The 19,718-nt window shown below is 42.9% G+C and overlaps 1 protein-coding gene and 1 long non-coding RNA gene across 4 annotated transcripts in view; one reads left to right on the plus strand and one right to left on the minus strand.

Moving 5' to 3' along the window:
* The first annotated feature begins 348 nt into the window (after positions 1-348).
* On the plus strand, positions 349-15,984 carry LOC112544904 (uncharacterized). The gene is made up of 4 exons (XR_003088269.2): positions 349-592; positions 13,970-14,113; positions 14,505-14,628; positions 15,017-15,984. It is a non-coding gene; the product is annotated as an uncharacterized LOC112544904 (long non-coding RNA).
* Positions 15,985-16,142: 158 nt separating this feature from the next.
* HPSE (heparanase) overlaps positions 16,143-19,718 on the minus strand; it is a 35,611-nt gene continuing 32,035 nt past the window's right edge. For all 3 annotated transcript variants that reach the window (XM_075929506.1, XM_075929505.1, XM_014570808.3), the window contains one exon: positions 16,143-19,217. In XM_075929506.1, the coding sequence (XP_075785621.1) occupies positions 19,058-19,217 (160 nt within the window). In that variant the 3' untranslated portion in view covers positions 16,143-19,057. The remainder of the gene's footprint in view (positions 19,218-19,718) is intronic.

A 19,718-nucleotide genomic window follows, 5' to 3' on the forward strand; every position in this document is an offset into this window, starting at 1 on the left:
GCCGCGCTTGGTTCCCAAACGTCTCCTGGCCGCCAACCTCCTCTCAGAGCAGCGGCCACGTCCCAACTCCTCGGCTCAGAAAAACGGGCCCGGGCCCGCCCGCCACCAGCCAGTCCCCAGTTTCCCCTTCTCGGCTGCTACCGCCATGCGACTGGCCACCCCCAGTCTGCACCTCCCCCGCCCTGGCCCCGCTGTGCACTGCTAGGGGATAGCAAACTGGTGGGGGGGGGAGCTGTTCTGCTTCCCACTCCCATCCTGCTCGCGTCCCGGTGCCAAGAGGCGCAGGATCCGTGTGGGCACGCAGAGCGAGCAGCGCACGGAGCAGGGCCTGGGTGCGGCACTGGCAGCTCTCCCAGCCCTATGACCCAAGGAGTAGTTACATTGCAGCACAGCCACCTGTGCAGCTGCCTATTTGAATAGCTTACAGATAAGTGGGAGGGAAACCACTGCAGCCCGCAAAGCAGTAGAAAAACCATCCAAGCCAGTTGGAAACCGGCTAGGGAGCAACCCTATTACATATATATCATTACTTATGGATGCCAATGCTTTGAAAGCACCTTCCATCTGAAGAACTCAAAGTACTTCCCAAACAGTGAGTAAGCCTCACACTAACCCTGGGTGGTAATTATACATCATTATCCCAATTTACTGATGGGGAAATAGAAGCATAGAGATTAAGGGTGGGATTCACAAAGGTACGTAGGTGTTGCACTTAAAGGATCATAGTGCCTAGAAGGTCAAAGGAACAATACTGCAGTCCATCAAGAACACTTTGGTGCCTAAGCTCCTGATACTACAAATAGGGAGAAATAGCTACCTAAAGATGCAATTCATAAAGCTAGCTTGCTAGTTGGGGAGCTGCTAAACAAGCCAATAGGAGATGCCAATATGAATGGTGTAGGTAGGAGATAGATGGCTATATAAGAGATGGCTCCCTCTAATTAGCAATACATACTAGGAAACAGTCACCTGGGGTCAGGCATCTCTTGTGGGACTAAGCTAGACACCTGCCTTCCTGCACACACTACAGCCAGAAGAGGAGATGGGACTGCTTATAACCCACCCTAGAACTTTTGAGTGCAATAGTTGGAGCACTCACCTAGAATGAGGGGCTGAGTGGTACTGTGTACTTTTCTACAGCCCCAGAAAGCGGGCCACCTCTGACCATGACCATTTGTGTCAAAGGCCCTTGACCAAGCAATGCACCCATCCTTAAATAATTCCCCTCACCTAAGGAATATATTAGAAGATGAGGCTCTTTCCCTCTCCCATTCATAAGCAGTTCAGACTAGGGATGCAAATGCAGGCATTCGAAATTGTTAATGAAGCAGGGATTTAAATATCCCATGCTTCATTAGCAAGATCTTGCCGGCACACTAGTTTGAATCACAGCTGAGTTGAACCAGGAAGTGTGTGCTGGGACGCATTAGTTCGAACCAAACCCCTCGAACTAATGTTACTTCCTGGTTGGAATCCTGCTTCATTAGCAATCCCTGCTTCATTAGCAATTTCAAGTGCCTGCATTTGTATCCCTAGTCCAAACTAGGGTGCAAGTGTAGACATAACCTAGCAGATTTCATGAAGTATTGCCTTCCTCACATCTCTGTCAAGAGCAGTTGTTATAGGCTGGTCTATTCTCTAATTAGGAGAAAGTACAGAAATTGCAGTAGTTACCTCTCTGACAGGATACAAACTGGTATAAGAACTAAATCAGTACAAAAACAAATGTAAGCCTTATCTACACTAGAAAATTAGGTCAGCAGAACTGTGTCATATGAGTGTGAAAAAACACATGCCTGAACAGCATAATTGAATTGACTTTAATCCTGTAAAAAGCACTATGTGAATAGAAAAATTCTGTTGTTAACCTAGCTAACACCTCTTAGGGAGATGGATTACCTATGCCAATGGGAGAATCCTCTTGTTGGTATAGGTAGTGCTGTAGTACTTTAGCTTTATTTTTCTTTTAACCATTTCTGACTTTACTGCCTCATTACTTGTTCTCATTGAAATCCAGCTCTTTATAGTTAAGTACATTTGTTTTATTCTTTAATTACAATGAATCCAGTGTTGTGAATTATTTGGATTCATTTAAAGTAGCAATGTTATGTACTTGCCCTTTAGAGCACCAACAAAAGCTAGTATATCTGGATTGTCCAGGCGAGGATTGGACATTACAAAACAAACATTTTTCCGGAGTAAATTTCAGAACAGGGAGTGTGTTGGGATCATTTTGCAAATAGAAGCTAATGCTGCTGCAAGACAGAGTGTGTCTGCTGACAGGCTGCTGGGGACGGAGTTGCTGGGTGAAGGCTGTGGCTTTTGGATGAGAAACTATGGTCTGTGGGCCACATCTGGCCCATCAGCCATTTTAATTCGGCCCTCAAGCTCCTGCTGGGAATCGGGGTCTGGATCTTGTCCTTCTCCGCACATGCCATGGCCCTGCATGGCTCCCAGAAGCAGCAGCATGCCCCCCCTTCACCTCCTACACATAAGGGCAACCAGAGAGCTCCATGTGCTGCTCCTACCCCAACTGCTGCCCCCAGAGCTCCCATTGGCTGGGAACTGCAGCCAATGGGAGCTGCTAGCATCTGCAGACAGGACAGTGCAGAGGCACACCTCACGTCTCCACATAGAAGCTGGCTGGAGGGGGGACATGGCAGCTGTTTTCAGAGGTAAATGCAGCCTATAGCCTGCACTTCTAAGGCTCCCCCCATACCTCAACCCCTAGCCCTGATTCCCTCCAAACCCTTCAATCCCATCCAGAGCATCCTCCTGCACCACAAACGCTTCATCTCCAGCCCCACCCCACACCTGCTCCCCCAGCCGGAGTCCTCACTCCCTCCCACACCCCAACCCCAATTCTGAGCATTCATAGTCCACCATACAATTTCCATAACCTGATGTGGCCCTCGGGCCAAAAAGTTTGCCCACCCCTATTTTAGTCAGACGGTATGTCCTGCGTACTGACAAGTGATTGTGAGCAAATCAAATTGTAGGTTATTGCAATGTAGCATTGCGAAGCACCCAAGGGGTAAGGCCTCTGGCAAAAGGGGTACTCTCCCACCACGGGCCCTTAGAGTCATCCAGAGCCCACAGCGTGGCGTTCCTGTAGCAATTCTAAAGGGCCCAGGGCTCCAAATCACCAGGCTCCAGGACAACTGTCCCTTTCGTGCCCTCTGTTCCCTGACGGTGGGTCAGTCTGGATGTGTCTGATTGGAGCTGTCCATCCAGGCATAAGATCTCAGAGCTGTTAGCCTCTGCAGTATGAGAGGGTGTAAAAAAATACAAATGTATTTTGGTTACTGAAGTTAGCAGACTGTCCATAGTGAAAGCTGCATTTTTGTTGTGCAAGGTACTGCCTTTCTTTGTTTTAGAGAGAACTTCTGAGACTACTACACCTAGTATAATGTGTTCAGTTCTGGGCTACTGAGCATCAGAAACACTTAAGCAAATTATAATGAGTTCAGCAAAGAACAATTGGGGAACTGAAAAGATTGACTTCAAGGAGAAGTTAGAGTTATAAATGTTGACTAATAGGGTGGACATAATAGCTATCTATAATCGATGACAGTAAAAATTCAGTAAGAGGAAGTGTTTAAGGCAAGAAACAAATATACCTAAAGATAATTAAAGGAATTTACAAAAATAAAAATTAGCTGAATATTAAGAAAAACTTCCTGACTGAGAGATGTTTTACTGTGGAATAGTCTCCCAAAGATTGAACAAAACAACAGAGGATACAGAGTAGAGAACAGTCATCTATTAACAGGTGGATGGATTAATTTAACCTAATACAGTAAAACCTGTGTTATCTGGCACACTTGGAGATTAGGGCGTTCCGGTAATCTAAAAATTCCAGTTATCTGAGGGTCCCATCAACCTAGGAAAAACCAATGGACAATAATAGTAACACTCAATTTTTTTATATCTACCAATGTAAACTATATTGTAATCAACATAAACACAATGCTAAGGATGTATGGGACAATTGAACAAGTACAATTTAGTCTTATTCTATTAAAAAGAAACAGTACTATAATTATTATAAGGCACAGTAACATAAATTAGAACTAAACATTTAGTCAGTCTCTGGATCCAAATCACTGGTACATGTAGATGTAAAAGGTGTAGCTGCACAAGGTACAGAAACTCTCTGCAGCAATTTCCTGATATCAGCCTGCTTACAGGCCTGCTGTCTTTTGAGCATAAAGTTCTTCTGAAAATTATATAGCTGCATTATTTCTTGAGATGAAAAAGAATGCTACTCAGCAAAGTTGATCAAAGTTGAAAGACCTGAACTTACATCCGCGCAGAAAGTTTTATCTTCAGGTTCTTCTTCCTCAGGTGGCAAAGACTTTTCTGGGTTGTAAACTTTTTCTATGATTTCAGCATCACTAGGGCTGTAGGTAACTTCTGCATTATTGTTCATGTTAGCCCATTCTTCGACTTCATCTTCTGTGAGATTCTTGAGTGGGTTGTTAGGCTCAGTTTGCTTCAAATTTTGATATCTGTATTTTCAGTCTTCCTTCTGACATTGAAGCCTTCAAAATTTTCTTCATCAGATGACCCCTCTGTGAATATAGAATTCAGCCATAATTTTCTCCAAGATCTCCTTAAAGTTTGACTCTTAACTGTATCCGATGCACAAGCATCATTAAGATGGCATATTTGATTGCATACTGGGATTGAAATTCCTTGATGCTGCCTCCTGGATCAACTGTTGCATGAAGTCTTTCTTGCAGATTAATTTAAGATTTTGAATAATTCCTTGATCCATTGGTTGTATGAGAGATGTTACATTGGGAGGAAGGAAGACAGTGAAAATATTTCCTGAAACCAAATCCGTTTCAGAAGGATGAACTCTGTAGTTGTCTAGAAGTAGGATGACTTTACTGTCTTCTGGCTTGTTTAATTTTCTTAAATTCTCTTTGACTGTAGGCACAAAGGCTTGATGGAACCAACTTGAGAAAATATCACAATCCATCCATGCATTATATTGTGTTTTGCATTCTATAGGCAAATGAATAACTCCTTTAAGGGTTCTAGGCTTAACGTATTTTACAATAACTAAAAGTTTGATTCTATGATTCCCAGAGGCATTAGCAAAAGTAAGAACAGTCAGGCAATCCTTATTCTGCTTGAATCCTGAAGCAGAAGACTCACCTTCACCAGCCAGAGCTGAAGTTGGCAAACAACATCACAAAAAGCCAGTTTCATCCGCATTATATATTTGATCTGCACTTAGTTCATTTTCAGAGACCAATTTCTTAAAAGATTCACAATAACTTTCGGCAGCTTCATGACCTGCCGATTCTTTTTCTCCAGACACATCCAATCTTCTGATGCCACGTCGAAGCTTAAAACACTGCAGCCACCCTTCAGAAAATGCACAAGGCTCAGTCAACTCCATTTGTTTATAAAAGTCCTTTGCTTTTTCAACCAGCACTGGCCCTGAAATTGGATGTCCTTCGGAACTTTTCAGTGCGAACCATTCATTCAACGCTTTGTCAAGCTGTTCCAATTTCAGTTTATGGCATTTTTCAAGTCCTTCCTTGGTCTCTGATTGTGCAAAAAATGTTAAAAGTTCGTCCTTTTGGGCCTTAATGTCATAAATTGTTGAACCACCAACATATTCATCCATCAACACTTTTCTATTTACACCTTTTTCTAAATGCCTTATAATGTCCAGTTTTTTACTTAGAGTCAACACAACTTTCTTTCTCTTCTGTCCAGGACTTGTTGATGGTTTTCTTGGTGCCTTTAATCTTTAATGACCAAATCATTTCATTGACCAAATCACTTAAGCGCTATCTGGTGAGACGCTACAAACCTATTGCATCGCAGGCTCCATCTGGGGAGACGCGCTGGAAGCTTCCAGAAAGGTCAAGCACAGTGGTGCGCATCCTTGTTGGAGCTGCAACCCCCACGCCGCAGAGGCCATCAGGTGCCCAGCTCAGCTCCTGGCCGGCCGGATCATAGTGGCATGCCGCAAGGCTGTGCCCAGCCTCGCGCCAGCCGGATCAAAGCACCGTGCCAAGCTCCTAATAAATTTTCCGGTTTCTCCCCCAACACTAGCTTCGTGTTGCTGTTTGTCCCCGCCCCCTGTGCTGCTCCCTCTATCAGAGGCAGCGGGGGGGGGGGGGGAGGGACAGGGGAAGTTGCCACGAAGTAGCCTCTGTTCATAACAGCTCTGAGTTCCCAGTGGACAGAGGCTGCTCTACCTCCCATGGAGCAGCCTCTGTCCACGGTGAGCCTGGCTCCCAGCAACAGTCCCAGTCCACGTAGTATCTGAGCTCCTCGCGGACAGAGGCTGGAGCAGCTTCTGTCTGTGGGGAGCTCGGACTCCCCATGGACAGGAGCTGCTGCCGGACCAGCCTCTGTCCACAGCCACAGCGCGCTAGCTACTGGCCCCTCCACCAGGGACTATCAAATAGTGATGTAACCAATAGGAATTCATGCAGTTACACAACTATTCAGTTACCTGATATCTAACATCCCTAGCTGGGTCCGGTCTCTCACTATGCAAAAGGTTTATATTCTCACTTAGCTAGAGTCATTTATAGCAGGGGCCTGCTTATAAAAGAAGCTTTGGGCAATTGTACAGTATTGAGAATCAAATCATCATGATTTTGTGGCCTCTATACCTCCCCAGGAAGCTAAGGTGTGTCTTATGCCACAACCTCACTCCTTTTCACCATGATAGTCCTGACAGAAGCTCTTCAAACTGAACTTTAAAGCCACTGAAATTATCCTAAGAAGAAGAATTGGAAAAATAGGTAAACAGTACATTTAAGAGTGTCACCCAGTTTATTCATTGTTCAGCTGTGGAGTAGTCTGTAGGACAGTAAAACAGCTCATAAGGAACACACAGCTGCTGCACACTGGTGGAGCGAACCTCCATTTATAGCAAAATTAAAGGAAAGTCTTCAATCAAAGTCTAGTTACAGTGTAATTCTATGGTAAAAAGATGGTACTAGGAGTTCCTTTGTTAGCCAGCATGTAGATGTAATGGATAGATTTTTAAAGGATTGCTATTCCTAGTGATCCACTATTAATCATGTGGATTTATTACTGCATACAGTCAGCAATGTATATCAGATGTAAAAAGGCCTGATGACTCCTTTACATAATCAGAAAGGCAGCATTTACATTGCAAAAACCTTTTTTGCGCCAATTTAAATCAATGGTCAAATTGCCATTGATTTTAATTATAGCAGTAGTAGACACCATGTATTAATGTGTATAAAATATTGCAGTGCATAAAGTTTTTATGCTACAATATAGCTAATCTTCAGAAATAGACTTCAAGTACTTCTGAGTTCAATAATCAAAGTTGTTCTTTGTTTCAGAATGCAACTTACCACAAAGAGATTTCAGAAAAGTGAAAATTTCCTCAATGTTGGATATTAGTCAGAGGTACACTTAGCAATAATCAATGCAATGATATGGTGAGGCAGACATTTGCAATCACTATAATTAGATTCAGGGTAAATAAAAATTGATTATTAAAAAAAATTAAAACGGATTTTTTAATGTAAATTGGATTTTATTTTTAAAATCAATAAAATACTAAATTTCTCATTTAAAAATAAGTTACAATTAAATCTCATCATAAACATGCTACACATACACGTACAGTCTCATAAAAATGAATTAATGTCTCTGATCTGTCAAGCTTAACTGCTTGCTCTTCTTCAAAGTTCAGGCTTTCAAGTACTGTTTCTCAGTAGACTGAAAAGTAACATGTGCAAAGACAGACACATGGCTGCGCCTGCCCCCAGGACAATCCTTTTGGCTTGTTTCTGGCCACAGTGGCGGATATAGGGCAGGGCGAGCGGGGTGGCTGCCCCGGGCCCCGCGCTTCAATAGGCCCCGCTTTGAAGTGTCCTTGAGTGCTTTGATGCGGCTTTTGTTCCCCTGGACATGGACCCTAGTCGCGGCCCGCTCCTTCTTGATGACCGCCAAGGAGAAGCCCTTGCAGTTCTTGGAGAAGTCCACGCTCCTCAGGAGGAGCCACTGTCTTCTGGGCGGTTTCTTTTTTCTCTTTTTCTTTTGGCTGCCTGAGGTTGCAGATGCCGTGGGAGCAGCAGCGCCCAGTTGCGCTGCATTCATCGCAGCGCAGAGGGGGCGCAGTTTCTCCGGCAGCCAGCACCACCCCGCCCTTCTTCTTTAGAAGCCAGTTAGCTCTCCACTGCCAGGTGCTTTCAGCGAAGCCCTTCACGCTACCCACTGGAAGCCAGAGCTGCTGCAGGCTGCTAATATAGCCTGGACCCTGACGCAACCAAATCAACTTCCTGGCCCTCATGTCTCAGCCTATCTGGCTCTTCTCGAAAAGTGTGTATCTGAAACCCTGAAATCCCAAGAGCCACTTGAGGCCTCCCGTTATTCTACACCAGCCAGGTATCTTGATTGGAGCCGGAGGGTGTTTCTTTCTCTAGCCTTGCTCCTAAGGAATGACCCATCGTAGCTTGGGAGCAAGGTGAAGGGGGGAAGAAAGCGGGGGGGGGGGAGACAACAACACCAAAGCTTTGTACACACCCATAGTTCTGCGCTCAGACTGAACCAGTATTTGATTTTTTTTTCTCTCAATGAATGTTAAATTTCCCCACCTTGTCTCTAAACTGAAAGAGGAACAGGAACAAATGAACAAATCAACCGACATATGAAGGAATTCAACAGATGATTTGGTGCGGGTGCGGAGGAATGATTTTTAAACGGAGCGGGTGAATTTATCAGACAAGATTATCAAGGATCCAACCCCATGTTCTAGAGGTCCCTAAACTTGTAATGCCAGATTCTGGGACTAGAGGACAAGTGATAGATCACCACGCAAGTGCCTTTTTTCTGTTCATGCCTTCTGAAAGATCGGACACTGGCCACTTCAGCTCTTTGTGGTGACAGTAGAGGTGAACAGAGCGAAGGAAAGAAAAGAGGCTGTCTCATTGGTTTATTTAGGATCCTCATTCTCATTGGGTCAGTGGAGCTGTACTCCTATTAGCCAGTCAGGATGCTCAGTTCTCGGGTTATAGTAAAAATGCTTAAATATTCTAGTTTGTTGAGACAAAAAAGGGATATTGAAAGTAGTTTATGGCTGCTTAGGAGGAAAGGAAATTGCATAGGTAAAGTCTTGTTCATTTTGGGTGGAGCTGTATGTTTTCTGTGATTAGGCTGTATAAGCTGCTCCCTGAGGGGTTGCAGAAATTTTGCCTGTTGATAATTTGGTTTGTTGTACTATTTGAGGACTAAGAACGTTTTATGGGGAGAGAAGTCCTGGGGAGCCTAAGAAGAGCCAAACTGTGCTGTGCCATCTATAGCTCTAGAAAGACTTGAAGACCTGAACAAGCTGTTGAGAGGTTTTCCTCTCGTGGGGTCTTGAAATGAGTACTAAGGCAGTGTTTTATGTGAGAAAGCGCCAGCTAGCATCAGTAATTACTAATGCCAAATATAATATCAGAGGCTACTATTGGTAGAAGGAGGTAGGAACTCAGGTTGTGTCTGGTTTTGCCTTTACATCACCTTTAAAGGAACAGCTAAAGAAAAGTCTCCTGGACATAGATAGGAAGGAACTTCGGATAAAACATTATCCCCACTCTTCACTGTAGCCAGTTAATAGCTATGCTGGGGGGGGGGAGGGGGGAGGGACACACCCTTTACGTTTTACAGACTATTTCTTTTGTTGAGCTACATGGTCTTCATGATAGAAATCACTCCAGGTTACAGGCAATGCATATTCCACCAGATTACATTGCATATAATTATAGTGTATGTGCATATAACACATTACAACTTTGTCTCACTTTGTGGCCAGCTACGAAGTAATATGTAGATAGCCAGAAGGGCTGAATCTGGGATATGTTCATTTGCATGTTTCTGAAAATGTGTTCCTTAAATGAGAAATTGTAACATACATATAGATGGGAGATCTGATAAAGTTGGACTTCCAGCTCTGAGTTTTCATTAGAATTAGGCTATTTCAGTTGGCCCTAATTGCTATTTGTGATTTTGAAAACCTTTCTCTAAAGGTCTAAAAGGATGCAGCATAATAGGAGTATTGAGAGTACAATCATGCAGGATTCACTGCTGTAGGGGTTTAAAATTCACGTTGGCAGGTGAATGTACTGCTTAATGTTTGTAGTCCTCAATCACACATATTTGTCATGTGGCTGCTGTTACATTTGTTTGTGAAGGAGGATTGTTAAACTTTTTTGAAAATGACCTGTGTAAAGAAATGAACTTTAATGACATAATTGAAGAATGTGCTGCCAAAAGAGCTGGACATATATAATAGATTTAAATACAAATGAAAAATGTTAATTATTAATGCAGAATTTTGTTTAAGAATGAATTACAATATACAGGCAGTCCCCGGGTTACATACAAGATAGGGACTGTAGGTTTGTTCTTAAGTTGAATTTGTATGTAAGTCGGAACTGGTACATATTGTAGGGGAAACTCTAGCCAAACATTTCTCCAGAGCTCAGTTTTATTCTCCCACACCTCACTTCCCTCAGTCCTTTATTCTCAAGCTGAGGTGTCTGCTGAGAAAAGCCACTCCGCGTCTCCCTGGTCTGCTGGGGGGGGGCGCTAGCTACGCGTCTCCCTGGTCTGCTGGGGTGAAGCAGCTAGTGCGGGGTTGCCTCACCCCGTTTGTAAGTAGGGATCCGATGTAAGTTGGATCCATGTAACCCGGGGACTGCCTGTAATTAAAATAGAAATTATCCAGCTAAATTAAGTTTCTATCAAATTTACCCAATTCACATTTAATATGAAAATAGCCTTTCATGTGCACATTTAACGCCTTTTTTCTATTTTTTCTCCAAAAGGGGTCATGCAAAATTGTGCTGCCCTAGGCCCCGCAAAACTCTCATCTGCCCCTGTCTGGCCAATGGGACCTCTCTGTTTCAAGAACAGCCATCACGTAAAGCACCTCTCCCCCCCCTCCTCCGGCTCTGAAGCAGGCAAGCAAGCTCCTGCCTGAGAAACATGCTGGGCTGCTGGCTGGGAGTCTCACAGATAAGTCTCCCTGCCAGAGCCTGCCTCTGGCACCCCAGCCCCACCCTCTGCTTTCCCACTGCTGCCCCCCTTAGCCCACATAAGCCAAACCCTGTGCCCCCCTCCTAAGCCTATATCTCTTCCCAGGCCCTGCACCCTAATCCCCTGCCCTAGGTCACAACCCAAACCCCTGCACTAGGTCACAACCCAAATCCCTGCACCCTAGGTCACAAACAGTGTTCCCTCTAAGATTCCCTGCAGCACATATTCACGGGTGATGAATCAGACCCACCTAGTCAGTCTGCTCTTTGCACAGAGCCATGAGCCTCTTACTAGGCAGGAATGATTAATCACCAGTGAAGCTGTGCTGCCAGGCAGCTTAGAGGGAACACTGGTCACAATCCAACCCCCTGCATCCCAACACGCCCCTCCCCCCCCCCGCCCAGGTCACCAACCCCTCTTGTCCTAAGTCACAATCTAAACCCGTGGTCACCAACCGATCGATCGCGAGCTACTGGTCGATCTCGAGGCCTCGACCAGTCGCTCCCGAGGCGTCCTGTCAGCCCCGCCCCCATTTCCCTCCCACCCCCCCAGAAGCTCCACTACTTACCTCAAGAGAAGACGGAGGTAGTGTCGGCTTCCGGCGTGGGGGGGGGGGCTTGGCGCGACGGGGAGGGGAGGGTCAGCCCCTGGGCAGGCGCACGCGCAAGGCTTTCCTGCGGGAGGGGGGTGGCCCCGGGGCAGGTGCGCGCAAGGCTTTCCTGCGTGGAGGGGGGAGTTGGCCCCGGGGCAGGCGCGCGCGCACGAAGGGCTTCCCTGCGCGGGTGGGGGGCTCGGCCCCCGTGGAGAAGGGCTGTTCACAGTAGTGATGGATGGCAGAACAAGGAGCAATAGTCTCAAGTTACAGTGGAAGAGGTCTAGGTTGGATATTAGGAAAAACTATTTTACTAGAAGCACTGGAATGGGTTACCTAGGGAGGTGGTGGAATCTCCATCCCTAGAGGTTTTTAAGTCTTGGCTTGACAAAGCCCTGGCTGGGTTGATTTAGTTTGGATTGGTCCTGCCTTGGGCAGGGGGCTGGACTTGATGACCTCCTGAGGTCTCTTCCAGCTCTATGATTCTATTCCCTATTTTACTTCAGCATAAATTAGCTTTTCCAGGGAACCCCATCCTGTACTTGTTTTCTCAAAAAACAGAGGTGCCAGTGAGTTCAATGGGGCTTATGCCAAAATTAAGTGCACTAAGCATAGTCTGTCTTAGTTATTTTGGTAACTTGATTTAAATCAGTTATTTTTGTGTGTGATTTAAATCACCTTGATTTAAATCAATCCTCCCTGATTAGTTTCCATAAAATCATTTCAGAATGAGTTTTTGTGGAAGTGCTTTAGATTTTCTGTTTACCATCCTTTCTCCCTTCCTAATTCCTAGTCATATTTCTGGCAATAATAATTGACTGTCTTGTACTGGTTTTGTTTTTTGATTTGTTGGTTTCAGAATATGCATGGTGTCTAAAGATTTATTATTTGAAAAGGCAGAAATGATTATTCAAAAGTCAGAAGATTAGCATTTGGTTCAGCCTGTGGTCCCAATCCTGCAAACTAAAATGTTGTAGAATTGGAACCTAGATTATCACATAAATTAAAGGGATGCTGTCCAATTACTTTTTTTTAAGATTAACAATTTACTTAAAGCATTATTTCAGATAGAGTACTGTGTAGCATGCATTTACTATTTAGCATGCATTTAGCATGCATTTTAAAACAATTCTTTTAATGGTTAAGGGTTTTTTTTCTTGGCTTTTCTTTTAATGTTTAGCTGGGGCTTTTGGGTAGTTCAGAGAGCAAAACCAGAAATACTCCATAAACTTCAAAAACAACAAATGGTCTGGTAGCACTTTATAGACTAATAAAACATGTAGATGGTATCATGAGCTTTCATGGGCACAGCCCACTTCTTCAGATGACAGGAGTTTTGAGTTTAAGATGTGCAGACCCAAAATAAATAGGGAGAGCGAGGAGGGGAAAAAAAGGATGGAAGCGGGAAACAAGGAGCAGAGAGTATGAAAATATCAAAGGGAAAAGCAAGGAAGCAGATCTGGTAATCTATAAGCACCTGAAGATTGGATAGCTAAAAAGAAATTGCTAAGGATCAAATGATAGCAATCGCATAGAAAGTGTACATTCCAGTCATCTGAAGAAGTGGGCTGTGCCCACAAAAGCTCATGATACCAGCTACATGTTTTGTTAGTTTATGAAGTGTTACCAGACCATTTGTTGTTTAAGTTTATCCTGTACAGACTAACTCAGCTACCCCCTGAAACTTCAAAAATACTCCAGTTCACTTTTTTCTGCCTGCTTGTACTATGGCAGATTGATGATGACTTGAGCACACTTTATGAAAGTAAGATAAATTTATTGAACTTTAACATTAAATTAGGTTTCATACCTTTATGGTCTGTTGTATTAAATATCCGTTGTGTGTGTGTTATCATGGAATTGTATATAAGTTCACTAGGAGGTGGTGGTGAGCTTATTCAAATTCCGACAGTTATTAGCACTTTGCTGCCACCCTTTGGAGAGATGAACATATACTAGTTCAAAGTGGCTTCTCCAAAGTTCAGCAGAAAAAGAAAGGATTTTTGTATCAATAGCCTAGTTTTAAACAGGTTCAGAACCTTTTTCCTGCTTTGGCACACAAACTGGATTCCTGCTCTATGGAGGCGTTAGAAGGATTTGGCCTATTGAGGCCCATAAGACTGGGAGCTTGTTCTGAACTTAAGCTCTGACAAACTTGAAACTACAGTGAAAATCCCTGGATAGGGTTTTTGAAGGACTGTTCCATGATGGGCTTGGTGTGATCTCTGTTAAGCTTATAGGCATGAATGTAGATTCTTTTATTGTTTTGAATATATTTTCTTTGTGATGTTTTGTTTGATATGAAACTGACACCCTTGTGTCCTCTGTTTTTCTCTCCAGACCAGAAATGAAGGTAAGCCAGTGTGCCCTGGTACAGCATTCCAGCAACAAGAAGCCAGCTTCTGAGCACACAGCTACAGCTGCTTCCAGACAGGCTGGGTTCCTGGGGCTCTCCTGCAGGCTGCCTTGCTAAGCAGCAGGTAGGTAAGCAGATGAAAGGGGCTAGCTGGAGGTGTGTCATACTCTAGTCTCTCCCCAGGCTGCCCTTTTGGGAGGTCTGGGGTGCAGTTGCCTTTTCTTCCTCTGACTATTAGGGAGCAAGGGAAAATGCTCAGCTTGTGCCTTCCTCTTTGCTCCTGGCTGCTGAGGGGAGAACAGAGGGGGAGAGCAGAGGAGGAATGCAGCAATCTGTGAACTTTCCTCTTACTCCCTGAGAGTCAGAGGAAGAAGTGCTGCAGCAACCCAGTATTAGCAGCTGTAGCCCTCTCCCAAAATGGTGGCCTTTCCCCCTCCCCACTCAAGCTTATGCCCCACTCCCATATCCTCCTGCCTTAGGTCTCCCATGCACTAAGTACAACTGTCCTCTATTCTTTAGGTACCTTGATGGCCCCCCTACTTTTGCTGGAGATATCAGAGTACAGTAATGGGGATCATGCAGCTTGAAAATACCAGTCAGGAGACAGCAAGACAGGTGTCAGTTCAAGAGAGATAATGGCCAGGTAAGCTGGAAACCTAGAGTGGACACCTTTGCTGGATCACAGAAAGTGAATATAGGCAGTGGGGCTGTGAGACTCATCAGGCCCCTAGGCAAGGTTGGGGGGAGAGTGGAGGGTGGGACCAGCACCATGCCCTCAGAAGGGGCAGGGTCTTGGGTTAGCTTCCTCCATGCTGCCAGGAGTGTGCCGCCTGGGGCTCTGGTAGCAATTTAAAGGGTCCAGGGCTCTGGCTACTGACACAGTAGTGGCAGCTGGGATCCTCAGGCCCTTTGGAATCCGCAGGCCAGTTGCCCCTTGTGTCTTCCCTTCCCCATCAGCAGGCCTGATTACAGATGTAGTTGCTCTGAACTGACACACATACAGCTTTTTTTCATTTGTTGTTGATTTTCAGCTCCTTTGCTGTTACTGGTAAATCCTCTTAAGTACAAACATTGCAGATGCAAATACAATTTTCAAGCTGCCTGTATTTTATAAGGTTCACTAAGAACTTTTGCCTAATGTTCTGTGTTACCTGTTCCTCCGAAAGACTTTGGTGTTCACACATGGGGAATTGTTCTGGAAGCTTGCCTCAAATGGCCCACTTCAGAGTCACATTTTCCCAAAGTTCCCAACTGCTTGGATTTCCTCCCACCTCAATACGTCATTTCTCCACTTCACATACATATACCATAGAAAAAGGAGCCATCATGCGAACATCTCTCATTTTAATGAGCCCAGCTCAGAATTTTGCTATCTTTTCAAGGGAAAGAATGTTGTAAACACCTTACCTAAACAGAGAGGAGGGTGATCACATAAGCAAGTTGGTTGCCAAATGCTGCTTCATGCTTAAGGACTTACTTTAAGTAACTGGACTAGGTAAGTTCCTGGGAGATAACTATGTTCTGGAAAATACTAGTTTAAAACACAGAATTTTTGATGATTATGTTATGTTTGCTTAACCTATCTCAGGGGTGTGAACCTGAATTCCCCTTCCTCCCAATTCTGGGGATGAAGGGAAGAATAGCATGCGAAAGCTAAAAATCTTTCCTTTTGTAGCACTCTTCAGAGAGTATTATAAAGATTGATGTTGATAAAGTGTTTTGAGGTTAAAAATCCCTATCTAAGTTCTAAATATCACTAATTGTTGCCTCCATAATGATGATTATCTATTAAAAAAGAGGCTATACGTTTAAAAATGATACTTTCATAATGCTTTACATGTTGACATCATAAGCCCTGTCATCATGTTCTCTTGCATTTGTACCATTAACCCTTGTTTTGTATTCATCTGCGTCACACTATAAAACCAGTGTTTGTCAGGTGATCTTTTATGATGTCTCACAAAAATATATGTATCACAATAAAAGGTTATGCGCTTCAGATGAGGTTCTTTTATTTTTTTTCTCTCTTACACTCATAGGAAATCTTAAGAGACAGCTGGAGGAGCTTTGATTAAAAGAAAAAAATCTGACTGAGGATGAACTTTTCTCAGATGTTAATAAGCTAAAAATGAACCTTCTAAAGAAAACCACAATTACTAAAATGATAAATTATTTTATTAAAATGTGCAAATATAAAAAAATCACAGAATTAAAACAAAAAGTGAGGGCTGTGTTTCCAGTTTTTAAATTGATATCCTAAAGAAAGCCACAATTACCAAACTAATATAAATGTTACTAAAATAAGTAATTATTAAAAATTCACATACAAACAGGACTGGCTGTGTTGCTGGTTTTTAAGAACAGTTCAGAAAAGTATACTGTCAGGCTAAAAGAAAATAATAAATGTTTGTTTTTCAAAATTTTGTTTAGATTGTAGTAACTAAGAACTTTACAAGTTCTGATTTATTTTTCATAATTTATGCTGTCTGTTTACTTCTTCCATTTGAATTTGGAGAATGAAAAGAGATTTGTCAGTCTTTCTTTTGTATATAGCCCATTTCACTTCTGAGCATGTATGTATTAGCATAATAGTACAAATTTTTGGATTGCAAATACCACTGTGAAATATTTTAAACTGAACATAAATTATCTGTTTCTGTTGGGCTACGTCTACACTGGCCCCTTTTCCGAAAGGGGCATGCTAATTTTAAACTTCAGAATAGGGAAATCCGCGGGGGATTTAAATATCCCCCCACGGGATTTAAATAAAGATTAGCATGCCCCTTTCGGAAAAGGGGCCAGTGTAGACGTAGCCTTGCAGTTTTTAAACAAAATGTTATAACTATATTTCAGTGGACTGTATGTTTTTAAAGTAGTTGTTTTAAAAATAAAATCTAAATTTCCTTGTTTTACCTGATTGGGTGCGTCTAGACCGACAAGATTTTGCGCAAAAGCAGTCGTAAAAACGTGCCAGCTGTCTACACTGGCCGCTTGAATTTGCGCAAGAGCACTGACTTTGTAATGTACAAAATCAGTGCTTCTTGTACAAAAAGTCCAATGTAGACAGGGAAGAACTGTTTTGAGCAAAAAAGCCCCGATGGCTAAAATGGCGACCGGGGCTTTCTTGCGCAAAATCGCGTCTAGACTGGCCATGGATGCTTTTGCGCAAAAGCATCTGTGCCAATCTAGATGCGCTTTTGCAGAAATACTTTTAACGGAAAAACTTTTCCGTTAAAAGTATTTCTGCAAAATCATGCCAGTCTAGACGCAGCCCCTGTGTCTTTCAAATCCTGAATAGAAAAAACACAGTAATGTGAATTTTTTCCCTGATACATCCCAAAATAAGCATTGAGAGTTTGCATTGTAGCAGATTTGTAGGTTTTAAAAAATTAGGTACAGATATCAATGACAGTAGCTTGCTTTGTTATATTTCTGCTTGGTGTTTTGAGATTTGAGAGAATAAGTAGTTCCTGAGTAAAGGTATAGTGATGCCTTGAGAAGGTGTTTGTGTAGAATAATGTAGTAAGTTTAAGGGAGAAGGAAAATAGGCTTTGAAAATTTACCAAGAGAAGGAGGCTCCAGCTGACATTTTCTTCTGCTGACGGAAAGAAACGTCACAGATCTCCTGAGCTTTATACAGGCAGTCCTCACTAAAAGTCTAAGATACGTTCCAAAAAACTTGGCCTTATAGTGAAATAACTTAAAACAGGTAATTTTTTTCCCCCACAACTGACTTCCATTTGCACAAATTGGTGGGGTTTTTTCTGTGCGACTTAAGAGCAGGGAATGGAAGGACTTATAACGCATCAGTTCCTACAAGCATCAACAACTTTAGCACAGAATGCATGTATACCAGACGTCTTATAACAGGGACGCCCTGTATACTTGGAAAGGGCTCTCAGTTCTCACTAGGAAAAATCAGCTGTCTCTTACAGTCATGGAAGGTTAAATTAATTATTCTGAGAGTGATCCAAAGCCCAGTGAAATTTTATTTCTGACTTCAGTGGGCTTGGAGTCACACCCTCTGTGCCTTCCCTTCCTCATATTTTATAAATAATATAAATGAACGGGCTGCATCATAGCATTATTTACCTGTAACTTCTTCTCAAACTGATAACATTTGTGAGTCAGGAAACCATCTTAAAAGGAGATCATAGTAATCCTAAAAAATCAGTAAAGCAGAGTGAAAAGTTTTATCAGAATCATAACCCACATCCAGGAGTAATGCAGTTATACTGACCTCACTCCTACTGGAAAAAGCACTATGTCCCTGGGAGGTGGAGTACTTATGCCCAGGGAAGGGGCTCTCGTCGGCATAGGCTTCACTTGTAAGTGTACATAAGCCCTACATTTCAACATTTTCCCTCACTGTTTCCCTCTTCTCATTTAGATAATCCTTTGTTCATTTTCCATTTACTTGCTTTCGCTGTTCCTCACCCCCAACATAACTAACAGCTGAAAAGCACAGCTGGCCTTTGGACATCCTTTAGTGCACAAATAAGTCAGAAGCTCATTACCTTCAGTAACTATTGATAGCTTCCCCATGATTGTCTTCTGCTCTCCCACATTCTGTGGACATTAAAGGAACAGTACAACTAAAAACACTGGTGTGGGTGGGGGAATATATTTTTAAAAGCCCTCATGAACCATATCTGCTCTCAGATGAAAAGTCTGCTATAACAATTGTGCTTAAAATGTATATAATCTAGAAGACAAACTCTTTGGTAGATCTGCAGGCACAGCATACTCAGCTCCTTTGATAGAAGTGTGCGGAATGGAGAAGTAGTTGCTGCTAAGTGGACCACTGGGGGTCAGAGAAAGGAAGGAAGCAACTTCCCCAAAACCTGGGGAAAATGTTCTGACAGGTTTACATCAATATGATTCTTATACATAGTACTCAATATGCATTTATGCCCACTCCTTCCCCAGGTTTTGCTGTTGCTGCCATCCCAGCAGATTTGTAGGAAGCTTGCCAGAAATTATGCTTATTGCAAAAACTTGACCCGTTGGAATCAAACTTCAGTTTCAGGCACAATGCTCTTGCAGCCATCCTGTGAGGATGTGTTCAATGTTTAAATGCAAGCAATAGCTTTTGCATTTTTTATTACATAAAATCCATATGAAAAAGCTGGAAGGCCAAGAGCACTTCCAGGATGGAGGGGTTTTTTAGTAAGTGCTGGCAGTGTTTGGTTATCCACCATCCTTAAGACATGACCATTCAACTGAACAGACCTGCATGGAGAGAGGTTGTTGGGTTATTTATGCTTTGAACGTACCACATAACACAAAGCTCACTTGGTATGACCGAAAGTGTTGAAATTAAGGCAGATTTATGTTGCCTTAAGGTAACTAAACCTCCTGTACCCGCCTCCTTAAAGGCTTACAAGTTTACAAGATATAGCAGAATGTCTACTGGATCTAATACGTTGCCTGCAAGCAATATGCATTTATGTACATCCCATACACACACACATTTATGTGGAATAACTTTAAGGAAAACTGAAAAGTAAAAGTTTTTGTTTAACTGTTCACAATCACAAGTTGGATGGAAAATGTACTTTGAAAAGCACTGATAAGCTTAGGGATGTGTTTCTCTTGCTACCATATCATTAACATTTATAACAGTGCCTTGTTTTAGGACAGCACTTACAAAAACAAAAAACCCAAACAGAAAAGTAACTGTTTTTATCCTAAAAAATTGAAATTAGAGACCTGTTTTTATAGCTAAACTAC

Source organism: Pelodiscus sinensis, chromosome 5, assembly GCF_049634645.1.
Source record: "Pelodiscus sinensis isolate JC-2024 chromosome 5, ASM4963464v1, whole genome shotgun sequence".
Lineage (NCBI taxonomy): Eukaryota > Metazoa > Chordata > Testudines > Trionychidae > Pelodiscus > Pelodiscus sinensis.